The following is a 13,168-nucleotide window of genomic DNA, read 5'->3' as shown; positions in this document are numbered from 1 at the left end:
TGTGCTGTACAACTTCCAGCGTTGCTTCAGGGCAAGAAAAACAATAGTTTGATTTTACTGCCACTTACATGTAAGTTTTCTCCGCGTTAGATATTGATTTGATGGATTAATGAAACAGATAGATCTATACTAACAAGCCCAATGTATCTAACGCAGCTTAAGCTGACCAAAGACATTTATAGGAATTTCTCAGATCAAAAATCCATAGCAGCAAACACATCCTTTATTTACCGTGACTACTAAGCTCTTTGCAGCACAGTTATGCCCTTTACAGATGTGACTTAGGAAAAAAATGATAGTGAGTTATTTTTATATGTACTTCTATTGGATATATCTATGGGTTTTGTAGGTTGGGTAATGCTGCAGTTTACCCCAAAGGAACCTCATCCATTTCAGTGAGGTTTCTGTAGATCCGCACGTTGGTACAAGTGCGAGGCGTAGCCTGCTGTCTGTTATCAGGATAACTGACATTCCTTCCATAACACTATCATTACTTACTTCTGTAATATTCAGCTCTAAATAGACATGCAGATATTTCGCTGTTTCTCAGAATAGTCACAAGCCACTGCTCCGGTGACAGGCATGATGAAAAGAAGCCTTTCACCTTCCAAGGGGATTTTTTAGAAGCAAGTTAAACCTTGTTAAACCCTCTCATCTGAAACAATTTAATTCTCCCTCCATGCAGTGAAGGCAGTGTCCAAGCTCTGTACATGAAAACTAAGCTACCAGATTTGTGTTGCAGAAGGAGAGCTGTGTCCACGTGGGGCTATTTGGGAAATAGCAGAGTTCTCAGCCCTCACCAGCACAGATGGCCCGTGACCAGGTCTACGTGCGGGCTGGGTCTCCCGCTGGCTCAGCAAGGGAGAGGCTCCTGGCAGTGCTACAAGGCCTTCTGGTTTCATCCTCCTTAAGAGGATTTACTCCTTTCCTAAATTTCTTGATTTTCAACTTCAGTGCACGATCAGTTAGCAAATTATTTCTAAAGGGGATATACTACTGCTTGTTTTGCTGATAATTAAAACTTTTCCTGTTCTTTTTTTTATTATTATTATAATTATTACTATTATTTTCACTGTGACAATGCCCTGCAAACTACTGAACCTCATTTCTGTTAATCTTAGTAGGAATTTACTTTTTTTTTTTTTCTGTTCATGCAGCTACATCTAATCACACACAATGGTTTAATAAATTCATTGTAACACCTAGTTACTTGAAATTAATGAAAGGATTCTGTGTTTCAAAGCTCAAAGCCAGAGCTGTATAGTGCTCACTGAAGATAAGTACACAGCAGATGACCAGACCTAATCTCCCAGGATCTGAGCCTGTAGATGTACCCTGTGTGCCCCAGCCACAACAGGCACATCCAGACATTGCAAATGTTGTCACCTGCCTCTGATTTGCTGCAAAGATACTGTAATTCTGTTCTGTATTCCTGAGTTAAAGTACTTTCATCTCTGTTTAGATTGCATTTTGGACCCTTGTTTTCATCCTGTCTTATCCTTCCATTTACAAGAAAACCATGGAAGACCTGACTTCTGTTTTTGGCAAAGCAGGTAATAAATCAGATTACATTTTTCTGGAACCTCAAAATGATTTATTCCAGGTTGGCCCAGCACATGGCAGGCTTGGTCAGTGACTGGGAATAGTGAATGTTGCTGCTCAGGGTACAACCAAAGACATGGGGTCCAGCTCTGTGTGTTCAGCAAATGCTCTTGACTTATTTTTAAGCAAAAACAGCTTTGGTGTTAGTAAGAGAAGGTAGAAAAAGAACCATGTGTACTTGTGTCTTCCTTCTACACCAATCCCTTAGGCCTAGTTTTGTATTAACCAGTTTCATGCTTTTATTGTGCAGCTCTGGTAGGGTCAGATGAGGTCTTTGATTCAGTTGCTTTTCATTGTGTGATACTCACCAGCTATTCTGTGGAAAAACAGGCCAGGAACTCTTCTCTTTTCTCTTATCTGAGGCCAGTTTGTCCAGCGTGATTCACTGCCACATGACTAATCTCTTTCCTTCAAAAAATAGTCACCTGCTGAGTGCAGTCATTCACACATCCACTCCCCTGAACCATGCTTAGAGTTTCTTGGAAGACTCCTAGTTGACATGGGTCAAAACCAAATTGGGTAATGTGGATAATTAAACAATAAGGACAATCATGAACTAGCCTGTCTCCTGGCTCTAATTTATTTTCTAGTGTTAACAGGCCAAGAGTTCAGCCATGGCTCCTTGTCTTGGTGCTGCAATCCCTGAGATTTCCATTCAGTGTCCTACCAAACTACTAAAAAAGACTGCGGATGCTTAACTTTCAATGTGACCTTTGTTTGGCCTTTTCTGACCAGTGCCATAAGTACAGCCACCACAGATGCATTAAATTATTTTCAGAAACTTTTCTTACCAATCTTGGGCTGTTTCTGTTTACTTAGAAATGTAAAGAAAATTTTTGGTGAAAACAAGGTCCTAAAGTCTTGAAGTCAAAAGCAATTCATATCAGCATGTATCAAAACAAGCATGAAATACAATTTTTACACAGAGTCTTCTTTCTCGTGCCACAACAGGTAAAGATAAAATAGAAGTCTCTGAAGAGGACCTAAAGAACCTCCCTTTTATTAAATGGTGCACTTTGGAAGCCATACGGCTGAGGTCTCCGGGTGCAATCACCAAGAAAGTTGTAAACCCAATAAGAATTCAGGTGAGAGTTGGGGTTTTTGTTGTTGTTTCTTTGTTTCTTCAGAAGGGTGCTTTGTGATTCTTCTAGAAAGATCCCTCTTAAAAGATCTAGATAAAATTAAGATACTGTCTCACTGTCTCACATGATATTCTCTTCATCTTAACAAATTTATTCATCATCATTAATTTAAACATTATTAATTTAAGTGCAGTTTTGCTTTTCTTGCTCACAGTCTTACCTTCAGCTATGAATTAAATTTAAACTGAATTTAATTAAACCAAGAGATACAGTCAGAAGGTATACAAAACAGGAACCATATACAGCAAATACAGTAGAAGGAACCATAATTCAGTAACTGATAAAGCTCCTCTTCTGTTTGTTCCCTTCACTGCCATTCAGAAGGAAAGTGCCAGCAATCAAGCGTCTAACAAATAAATGCTTGAGGGAAAAACACTCTCTTAAGGAATCGGCACTCTTGCCCATTTAAGAAATGAAGTCCCACAGAGATCTACTGTCATACAACTCTTTCTATGAATTTCTTTGGATTTTGAAGGAGATGCTGAACAAAAGGTTTAGAAAAAAAATAAGTTCACATGGTACACTCATACCAAGAAGCAGGAAAGACAGAAATAATGTTTCTATTATTTCCACTCTTGAAAAACTAAATTAGAACAAAAATAGCCTTTCCAAATTCTCCGCTGTTTAGGCCTCCCTTAAGGAAAAAATGGCAGCAGCAAGAAGCTTCAGATGTGTCATATACCCGCCGTGGCTCTACCACCTGCACCAGGAATTGCTGCTGATGGAAGAGATGTACTGAGGAGAGATTGCTTTGTGAGCTGAACCCGTGATTTTCTCTTTTCTTCAGGTTTTTTTCTCCTTTTCAGAATTTCACCATCCCTGCAGGTGATATGTTGATGTTGTCTCCGTATTGGCTGCACAGGAATCCAAAATACTTTCCTGACCCAGAAATGTTCAAACCTGTAAGTTGTCACTTCTGATGTGGGTGTTTTGTCGTCTTTTCTCCTCTTCACCTATTTCACAATAAAAGCACAGGGACAAATTGGCTTCAAGTTGGGTATTTCCCAGCCGCTGGAGGGTGGCCTCATGTGCAGAGAATGTGTGCTCAGACAGGAGGAGCCTCTAGGGGTAAGCAAGACTTTAAAGTTCAGTTACCTGTTCCAGATATCACTTGGTGATATCATTTGTATCACTTTGGGCTCGATTCAAAGCCCACCGTAGAAGGACACCACTGACTTCAGTGTGGAAACAAGGTCCACGTCCTCTGCTCTCCCTGGCATTTGTTTGTGTAGCTCATCTCCATGTACTTACCCAGGTTCACTGGTCCTTCCAGTCAGATGATTTCTGGTACGTATTAGCTCAGCTAATTTAGTAGCTCATCTAGAGTTTCTTGCTTATTATTCCACTCCAGGTGGCCGTGTGGGCAGGCCTGTAGCTGCTCTTTTTAGCACCATCCTCTACAGAGCAGTTTGTCTTTTTTTAGAAATACATCAAGGAGTAATTCAAACAAAATTCCCCTTCTAGCAAACTCTTCACCGATTTGAAATCCCTCATAACTGTTCCTGCCTCTTTGAAACCCCAAGCAGAAGCCCTGATGCAGTGACTTATTTCTCTAGTAACTTCCTAAAAAAACAAGTTGTTTAAAACTTGTACTTCCTCCACAAGGAATAGGGCAGTTACCCTTGGATATTGTCATTCCAAATTGTATTGCCTTGTTTCATCACCTCAGTTTTTTTCTTGCTTTTATTATATTTTCATGCTAACAGATTCCCTCTTCAGAAAGCTCTAAACAGCCCAAGCTGAAAAAAATCCAAGATAAACAAACAGAAGATCGCAGCTTCTTTAAGGGCTCCATCAGAAGCGTTAGCCACAAAAAACTTAGCGAAGTTACTCGAAGGCCTTGGTAGAGTTGTGCTGAGTTTCTGGAGGCTATCACCCAAGATTCAAAAAATGTGCTTCTGTCACTGTCAGTCCACCCAAATTTTAACCCAATATTGCCTTGCTGCTCTTCTTATTTGTTTTTTTCTCAAAACCCTCTGGAACAAGGAGCCCTCTGGGCACAGATAGGCTCTTTTTGTTAGTTTTGAACCATTTTCTCACATACTGGCTTGCACCTGAGAATGAAGCTGTTTAATCCTCACGTTTTTCTCATACACCTTGAATTTTCCTGTGCATAGCACCTGAGATACGGCTTGCCTGAAAGATGCATGAGTCCTTTGTGTGCTGTGATACAGCTTGGTGGCTGAGGAAGGGCACTGGCTGAAGAGCTGCTTTGAATGTGTGTGTATTTAAAAGGAGGTCACATTTTTATAGGCATGTCAATAGCTCAAGAAGTGGGATTTAAAACAATGGGAATGTATAGGAAGAATGATTTTTTGGGTGGATTTAGAAAATTTCTCCAGCACTTGGAGGCAGCTGTGTATATTTCAGATGGGACCATCATTTGTTTCCCCGAGTTATTGCTGACTTTTGAATACAGACTCTAACGCTAACAGGTTGAACTCAAAAAATGGCATTACTGCAACTTTGTATTGAGGATTAGCTGTTCAAGGTCATTTTTAGCCTGGAGAAATAAAGTTAAGCTTTATTTATATAAGGCTGATTTGGAAAAAAAAAGTTTCTTCCCACAGGATCGTTGGAAAGAGGCAAATTTAGAGAAGAATGCTTTCTTGGACAGCTTTGTGGCATTTGGAGGAGGGAAGCATCAGTGTCCAGGAAGGTCAGTGAAACAGCTGGGGTTTATTTATTCCCAAACCCTGCAGAGAACAACCCTCTTGAACTGGGCTCCCCTTACACTTGGCGATACAGTGTTTTCATTGTTTTGCTTTGTCAATGTTCTAATGTTCAGTATTATCTGGACCTTATTTAAACTAATTTGAAAGTGGCTTCGTTCCTGGAAAAAGCAGGTTAAGCCACGATGCAAAAGCAGAACCTGAGACTAGTGTACCAAGGGATATTCCCCAGGGAGAAAAGCCTAACTCTGCTGCTGCTGGAGGCACCTTTTCATCAAGGGAGTTGTTCCATGTACAAATATGCCACTTCACAGACACAGCAGGCTTTTAAGTCACCATAAACCACTTCCAAACTAACTTTACATTTCTCTGGTCTGAGACTTTTCCATCCTCCATGCCATTGCCATTTTTGCTAATCTTCAAATGTCTTCAATGGCTCCTCTCTGTTTAAGTCTCTCGTCTTTCCATCAAGGCCCACGCAATTGTACGATGGCTTAAATTGCAGATCCTGTCTCCTCCATTCACCCAGCAATGCCAGCCTCAGTGCTTCCTGCATTCCTTCTGCTGTTTTCTCTGTGGTCCCTCTTCCTGGAACAAATCCCAGGGAGCCAGCTGCTCCTTGTTTCTGTGTTAAAACATCGCTTTGCTCAGTTCTCTGCCTTCAGAACCGGGTCTGCTCTAGGCAGCAAATAACCGAGATTCCTTAAAACAGGTCGTTTTAATCCAAGAGTCCCACATGCAGTAAAGGAAGCCAGAGGGTGTTGGAAGGAAACAGAACCTTGAATCTGTACCCTATAGCAGGCTGGACATGAGTGTCAGATAAATTTTGTGAAGACATTGTATGCATAAGTAAAATGAATAAATCTGCATCCACTCTTTTGGCTTAACAAAGTAAAGTCCTCACTCACTGCTGTACCTCCATGGCTTATCCAATATTCCTGAGCTAAATATGAGCTGAGTGTAGCCTCATTCCCAGCAAGGGCAACAGCAAAAGTCACAAGAGGCATCCACAAGTAGAGGACAAGCTGCAAAATAACGTTTCTGAAAGCTGCTTTTTTATATACACTGACCTATTTCTTTGTTCTGGCTGTTCTCTGGACTCTGATAACATCTCTAAAATAATTTTGTGGTTCAAAAGAAAATGATAACATTTCTACTTGGACAATGGATGGAGAGTCTTTCACTTGCTGATAGACAAAAAGTCCTTTCAAAGCCTTTGGCAGGCCACATGGTATCACACACCTCCACACTCTCTGATGGTAATTCTGAATAATAATGTGGTAGTCCTGGAAGAAAGGAAATTAAATGAAGGGATGTATCCAGATCCCAGGTTGCAGATGTCCATGGTATAGCTGAATGAAACAATGTTATTTGAGGTTTCAGATGAGTTTTCATTTAATTCAGTACTGGTATTTATAAATGAAATGTATTAAACATTTCATTTTCTCCACATATTGCAAAATCTTATCATGAAATCAAAAGCTAATGTAATTGAACTGAAAGCTAGAAAATAACTTGTTAAATAATCTAGTAAACTACATGGGAAAAACTCCCACAAAGCCATTTCTGTACCAAAGGGAAAAGTGGAGCTGCTAGTCTAACATGACTTTTGTCTAACCAGGAGACTGGTTGCTGGTGCTTATCTTGCATGGATCCATCCATTGTCTCTGATCTTACACTGATGTTATAAACCCTTCAGCACAAGGGCTGTGATTTCATTCTCAGCCTCCATTTACTGCAGGATCTCAGTGCCCAGCTGGGCTCCTGGGTTGCTGCAGAACACAAGTACACAGCAGTGCACTGGGGACAAGACTTGAGAAAGTGCATCTTGGTTGGCCCCCTTGTCACTAAATAAAGCAGGAAGGCATCTGTGACTCAGAGCTCCTAGAGGAAAACTGCTTTAGGACTCAGTTATGAATATGAAAGGCAAGCGGGGACTAAAGGGCATTCAGCTGCAAGAGAGCTCACGGATTGTGCTCTGTACGACATGGACAGGGAGAGAGGGATGCACTGGGACACTGCAGTCCTGCCTCTCATTCCTGGTTCGTCCTGAGCTCTCCTTCTGACGTGTGGTACCCTCCTTCTGCCTCAGCATCTCTGCAGAGGGGAGAAACAGCAGCAGCCTGTTTGAAAAAGCACTTTGAGATCTCGGTGGGCTGCAGGGGCAGGACCAGGAGCCCTGGAGCACCATCAGGAGCCCAGGGCAGCACCGTGCCAACAGTGCAGTGACTGAAAGGAGCCACTTTTGTTGGCATCGAGTTTGGGCCAGCAAGTCCTGCCTGGCCGGAGCTAGTTTCCATTCATGTATCTCTGCACTGCTCTCCCCTGAACTGAAGGTCACCAAGAGCTCCCCATCTCAAGGTGATTGCAATGTGAAATCACAGAGATCATTTGGGTCTCAAGCTACGCCAAAACAAACAAGCATCCTCCCACTCCGGAGCACGGGGCAGCTCAGTGTGCAGATCTGAACAGCTCTGCAGAAGTTATCTTGGGTCTTGTGGGACTTATTAGCTCCCTCTTCACACCTGCCGGGCCAAATCCAGGCAGACGCCACGTGCAGTCATGTGCTCTTCTCCCTGGTGAATTCCCCAATAGCTTTTTTTTCCGAGTTTTCCAGCATCTCTCAGGTAATGGAAAATAAACTGTGTAGAAGAGTAAGGCAGTCTGACTATTTCAACTAGCTCTTTAAGACATATGGCTAAATTCTGCAAATGAGTAATGCCCTGACCTGGCACAGGTACACGCAAGTGGCTGAATGCAGAAAGTTCTTGTACGTAGTGACATTAAAAAATAATAGCTGAGAAGAGTTCATCTGTAGTTATCTGAAATCTTCTCTGCACTGACTAAGAGCTTTCTGAGCATGTTACAGAAAAAAAAAAAAAATCATGCCCTTGGGTTTCATGCTGCATTCTAACGCTGACACATTAAGTAATAACTCCCGCTGTCACATCTCCTCTGATGTCATCAGGCTCCCAGCTGTATTATATAACTTTATATAGCACAATTAGTCATATAGCCTTTTCTATATTTGACTGGCTTCTCACTCCTAGGAAGTTATTTCGAGTCAGCAAGTGTTAGAAGAACATAAATGTTTACACAGTGGAAAAAAACCCTAATGATAAGGAGCTGTTTTAAAATAGGGTGTCAGAGGGATAGAGTTGCTCTAAAGTTTCACCAGAAAGCAGGGGCAGCCTCTACATTCATGTTCTGCACTGAATAGTGAAGCTGAACAAAGCCACAGCATTTTTTCCTACTGCAGATAAACCTACAGGCGGAACTGAGACATGGAATGTAAAATGTGTAAAAGATAATCTGTTTCTTATCTGATAATACCACAAGTGTGATCATCAGGCTGGATATCGAACATCTTTCTCTCTTTTCTTGCAGGTGGTTTGCTATCATGGAAATCCAGTTGTTCGTTGTGCTGTTCCTGTACAAATACGAATTTGTGCTTTTGGATGCGGTACCAAAGGAGGTAAAAGATCTGTGCATTTATTTAGCATTCCACACCTTTATATCCTTCATTCACCGTGCTCAGCTGAACAGCCATTCTTAACTGCTTATTTATACTGAAGCAAAATGCTGAGAGAAGCATTTAAAAACATGTAAGAAATAATTTGATCTTCACTTTTACTCAGAAAACCCAGAGTAACTCCAGTGATCTAATGGGGCTGTGCTGTCTGTACAAGAATGCACCCCTGAGATTGTTTTGTCTCATCATTGCCTAAACATTACAAGAGGTTTTATAATTACTTTCTGCTATTCACAAAACCAATGAATATGGAAATGGATTATTAATACGTGAAGCAGGCATGAAAGCAGATGCAGCATTCTCAGTGCTCTTCCGTTACATATTGAGTTGTGGAAGAAAAACGATTAGGGTAGGGCTGAAGGAGCAAATGCAACACAGAGAGGTTTTACCATTAAGAGAGAGTGGCGTGGTCACTCAGCAGTAATTTCTTATCCCATTTGCAAAGTGTCCTTTCCACTTTCCAAAACTTGTGGTTCCTCACAAACACGAAGTGCTGTGGAATGAACGTGTCTGCTGTCACAGCCTAAGCATGACACGCGTGCCCTGTAGCTAAACTGCCAGGGAGAAGAGAGAGAAGTTAAGAGTGGTCTGGGCTTTGTTAGCATTGCCCTTTGGGCTAAAAGTTGAGGAATTCTTGAAGAGAGGTTGATCTCACATTCCCACCAGAACAGGGTGGAAGGTTGCCTCATCCTTACTGGTGGTGTGTTGCCATCCCAGCTCTCAGTGGAGTTGTTTGTAAATTGGGTCTGCACCCACAGGCAATTATGCTGGTGAAGATATCCCAAACCATTAGAGTTTCTTAAGATCTCATGTGTCATCCTCTGTCAGAGGAAGTGGAATAAAAGTTAACGAGTGGCTTCTGCAAAGCCAAGAAATATTCTCAGTATTTGGTCTTGACTCTTTGAGGCCAAAGCTCCAAGAATATGGTAATATCTTAATATTAAAACAAGATGATGGCTCCTTTAACTGAACTAACTTCATGTTTTTACTGATCCTCTTTTTGCAGAGCCCTCTACATTTGGTGGGGACACAGCAACCCATGGCACCATTCCGGGTCCAGTATAAATGCCGGGAATGAGAGCGGCCCAGTACTAACTCACCTCGCTTTGTCAGCCCCACTGAGCTGCTTCTCTACCCTCCATGTTCAAATAGGTTCTCTGCCATAAAAGTTCTCAATTTCAATTTTGAATGCTGTACATACTCTGTGTATGCCATGACAGTACAGTCATATCTGGGCTCTTCTTCCTGATTGCCTGCCTCCTGGTATTTAAAAATCAAGCTCTGCTGCATTTGGAATTTGTGGGCCAAATTACTTGCATTCTTTGGTAGTCTAACTGATACGCTAAACTCACTCAGCAAACATTCAGGACAAAAAGCGGCTACATCTGGAAATCCAGCATGGAGGTTTTGTTAGAACCAAGAGAAAAACAGGTCCCTTGTGCCAGGTCACTGCTTCCTGTGGGTTTCTTCAAGCCAAGGTGAAGGTGATGCAGCAGGCTAAGAAATCAGTGGTAACTGTGGTTCCCAGGCTTTGCTGTGCCCAAAAGCCACGAAGGTGCTGAGCAGAGACCTCTCGATCAGATCCTTGGCCACCATAAAGTAGCATCACTTACGTCCTGTTGCTTGTGTAGGTCATGGAGGATCTGGTCTACCCTGCCTACAATTGGGGCCAACGTATTGCAAATAAAATGCATTAATAACAGAAAAATGTCAAGCATGACAAATACCTGAGGTGTTGTTCCACTGGAACACCTAACATTTCACTGAGCTTTATTGCTCCACAGGATTCAGGAATGGACCTTCCGTAAATATGCAATGAAAGCTTGATCATGATGCTTGGTTATCAAGTGCAGAGATTGCAAGAAAAGCCATCACTGTTCATCAGATCGCTTGTGTGAGCTCTAAAACATTTTTACCTTTAACATGACTTAACAGACAAACTTGCAGAAATCTAAAAAGATGTAATCCTATAAAGAACACCTAGTAAAAGTTGTTCAAGGAAGCTGTCAAATAAGTTCAGATACCAACACTTTAACTGCTGTCAGATTTCATATACAATAATAGCGGGCATGTATTTTTAGTCTTTGAAGATTATTCATCATTTGAGAAATATTTGTAAAAAAAACACAAATGGACTTTCAGAAACACTTAAAACTATGAGAATAACATCCATAGGAAAATAACTCGTATAAGTCATTCAATGATTGGCTTATCTCAACTACAGACACGACAATTTAACAAACTTTAATGATTTATGTGTCTGGAAAACGATTCATCCAATATCTAATTTGGCTTATAGTGCTTAACTCTGCAGGAGCTGCACTCTTAACTGCTGTTTCAGAATTGCTCTGGTAACTGAGAACTATTCCCTTGGTTTTCTTCTATGGTCATTACCCAAAAGTATGTGTTTTAATTTTAACATTTGGAGATGTCCACAATATCTGCTCAGGTATCTTGTGGATTTGCAAATCTAAGCAACTATTTTCAATGTGCACTTCTTTTCATTTTTTCCATATACTGTATTTGTGATTTGTGGTTTTTTTTGTTTGTTTGTTTTTTCCCAAGAGGGATTAACTCAAAAAAACAAAATTCTCTGATGGCAAATTTGACTAAAGTCAAAGGTCCCTAAAGGGAAGTATGACCTGAAGGTCAGCATCAATTTGGTTACACTGAATAAAAGGCACCTGAAGCCCTGTGTCCAGAGGTGACTCCCATGGGCACCAAGAGGAGCATCTAAATTGCACAGGAATTCTTGTGGGATATTGATGGGAGGAACCAAAGGTGGGCAAAGGAAGGGGTCTGGATGCTTTTGGGAGGAATAAATGTGGGAAAATGAAGGGATAAAGGGATGAAAAGAGTTGGTTGCACGTGAACAGGCTTCCGACTGTTAGTTTTGTCTGGCTATGCCCTGGTCCTGATCAGTGCAGCAAGAATCAAGCCTGCCAAGCTGGCAAGTAGCTGGAGTGGCTCTAGGGGTGAGCCAGAAGGAGTTGACCTCTGGAAGGACCAAGGCAACGAGGGAGAGCGAGGATTCAGGACCAGCAACTGGAGGGATCTGTGTTGTAAATAGATGTTCATAGATATATTTTGTACTCACAGACCTGCACCCCGATCTGCCAGGGAGGGGAGCAGGATGAGGCTAGCGGTGCTAGTTGTGGGAATGCTGCATGTTTCTGCCCGTGTTGATGTGTATGGCCATCAGCATCTGTACTCGTTACACACGGGTTTGTGCGTGTGCCTCCGGGAAATGCCCACTCAGTCTCTCCTGGCTGGACCTGCGGGCACGGAGCTGCAGCAGCCTCACTTCTGTCAGGCTGCCAGATTTAGCAACTCCCTAGCAGGCCATAATCAGTTATGAAAATAACTGTCTGTGAAGGCAGGGCTTTTTTTTTCTCTCTCTTTTTTTTTTTTTTTTTTTCCCCAAGTTTAGGCTTTTGAGAGGAAAGGAGCACTACCTGCACTTGACACCTGGAGAGATACCAAAGAAGCACGTGAAGAGAATCGGCTTTGACTCTGGAATCCCACTGCTGCCTGCCTGCTGTGTTGTGGATGACAGCTCCGTGTACTTGCCATACTTTCCTAGGTAGAAAAAAAGCATGTGAGACGGATTAGTAAAGCAATGTGGTAGTCAGGTGATAGAGCTATATGGGGTCTTCTACCTGGAAATAATTCAGAAGCTTCTGGGGGAGGGAGGGATAGCACTTCACCCCTGGGACAGGGTTAAATGCTATTAAAAGGTCATCACTCTGCTCTACTCAGGATTGGGTGAATGGTTTCTAAATTCTTCAAGTGCTTGTCCAGTCTGGTTTTAAAAATGACAACGCTCAAGTTCCACAGGTGATTTGTGCTCTTACCTGGTTATTCCTACTGTTAGAAGGCTTTTCTTCTTACCAGTAGGAGTCACAAGGAGCTTCTTATTCATACCACTAGCACTAGGGTTAAGAAACAGGAGATTTTTAAACCCACAGAGAATGAGATGTATTTTCACCTATCTCTGTGTTTCTCCCTTGTGTATGCAGTATGGATGTTAAAGGGAACGCAGAGGCCATGATGTCTTTGAAAATGCAGTTATTCCACCTCAGACGTGCCATACGCCATATCTGTCTGAGCAAAGCCCACACCCTGGGCTGGCCAAGACTATCTGTTGGTATTAATTTATATTGGAATAAGTAATTCCTGTTTCTAAGAGAGAAAATCTGCAGTTACAAGAAGTGAAAAGT

At 41.9% G+C, this 13,168-nt stretch overlaps 1 protein-coding gene across 7 annotated transcripts in view; it reads left to right on the top strand.

Annotated features, from left to right (window-relative positions):
- Window positions 1-12,702, top strand: part of CYP39A1 (cytochrome P450 family 39 subfamily A member 1) — a 29,700-nt gene extending 16,998 nt beyond the window's left edge. For 5 of the 7 annotated variants that reach the window (XM_027455338.3, XM_072036531.1, XM_072036532.1 and 2 more), the window contains 6 exons: window positions 1,463-1,553; window positions 2,554-2,687; window positions 3,551-3,646; window positions 5,315-5,403; window positions 8,804-8,891; window positions 9,955-12,702. In XM_027455338.3, the coding sequence (XP_027311139.3) occupies window positions 1,463-1,553; window positions 2,554-2,687; window positions 3,551-3,646; window positions 5,315-5,403; window positions 8,804-8,891; window positions 9,955-10,026 (570 nt within the window). In that variant the 3' untranslated portion in view covers window positions 10,027-12,702. The remainder of the gene's footprint in view (window positions 1-1,462; window positions 1,554-2,553; window positions 2,688-3,550; window positions 3,647-5,314; window positions 5,404-8,803; window positions 8,892-9,954) is intronic. The other 2 variants (XM_072036533.1, XM_072036534.1) reach the window with 1 other exon arrangement.
- The last annotated feature ends 466 nt before the right edge of the window (window positions 12,703-13,168 follow it).

This window comes from Anas platyrhynchos, chromosome 3, assembly GCF_047663525.1.
Source record: "Anas platyrhynchos isolate ZD024472 breed Pekin duck chromosome 3, IASCAAS_PekinDuck_T2T, whole genome shotgun sequence".
Classification (NCBI taxonomy): Eukaryota; Metazoa; Chordata; class Aves; order Anseriformes; family Anatidae; genus Anas; species Anas platyrhynchos.
The sequence above is the reverse complement of the archived record's forward strand: the minus strand, read 5'-3'. Positions and strand labels throughout refer to the sequence as shown.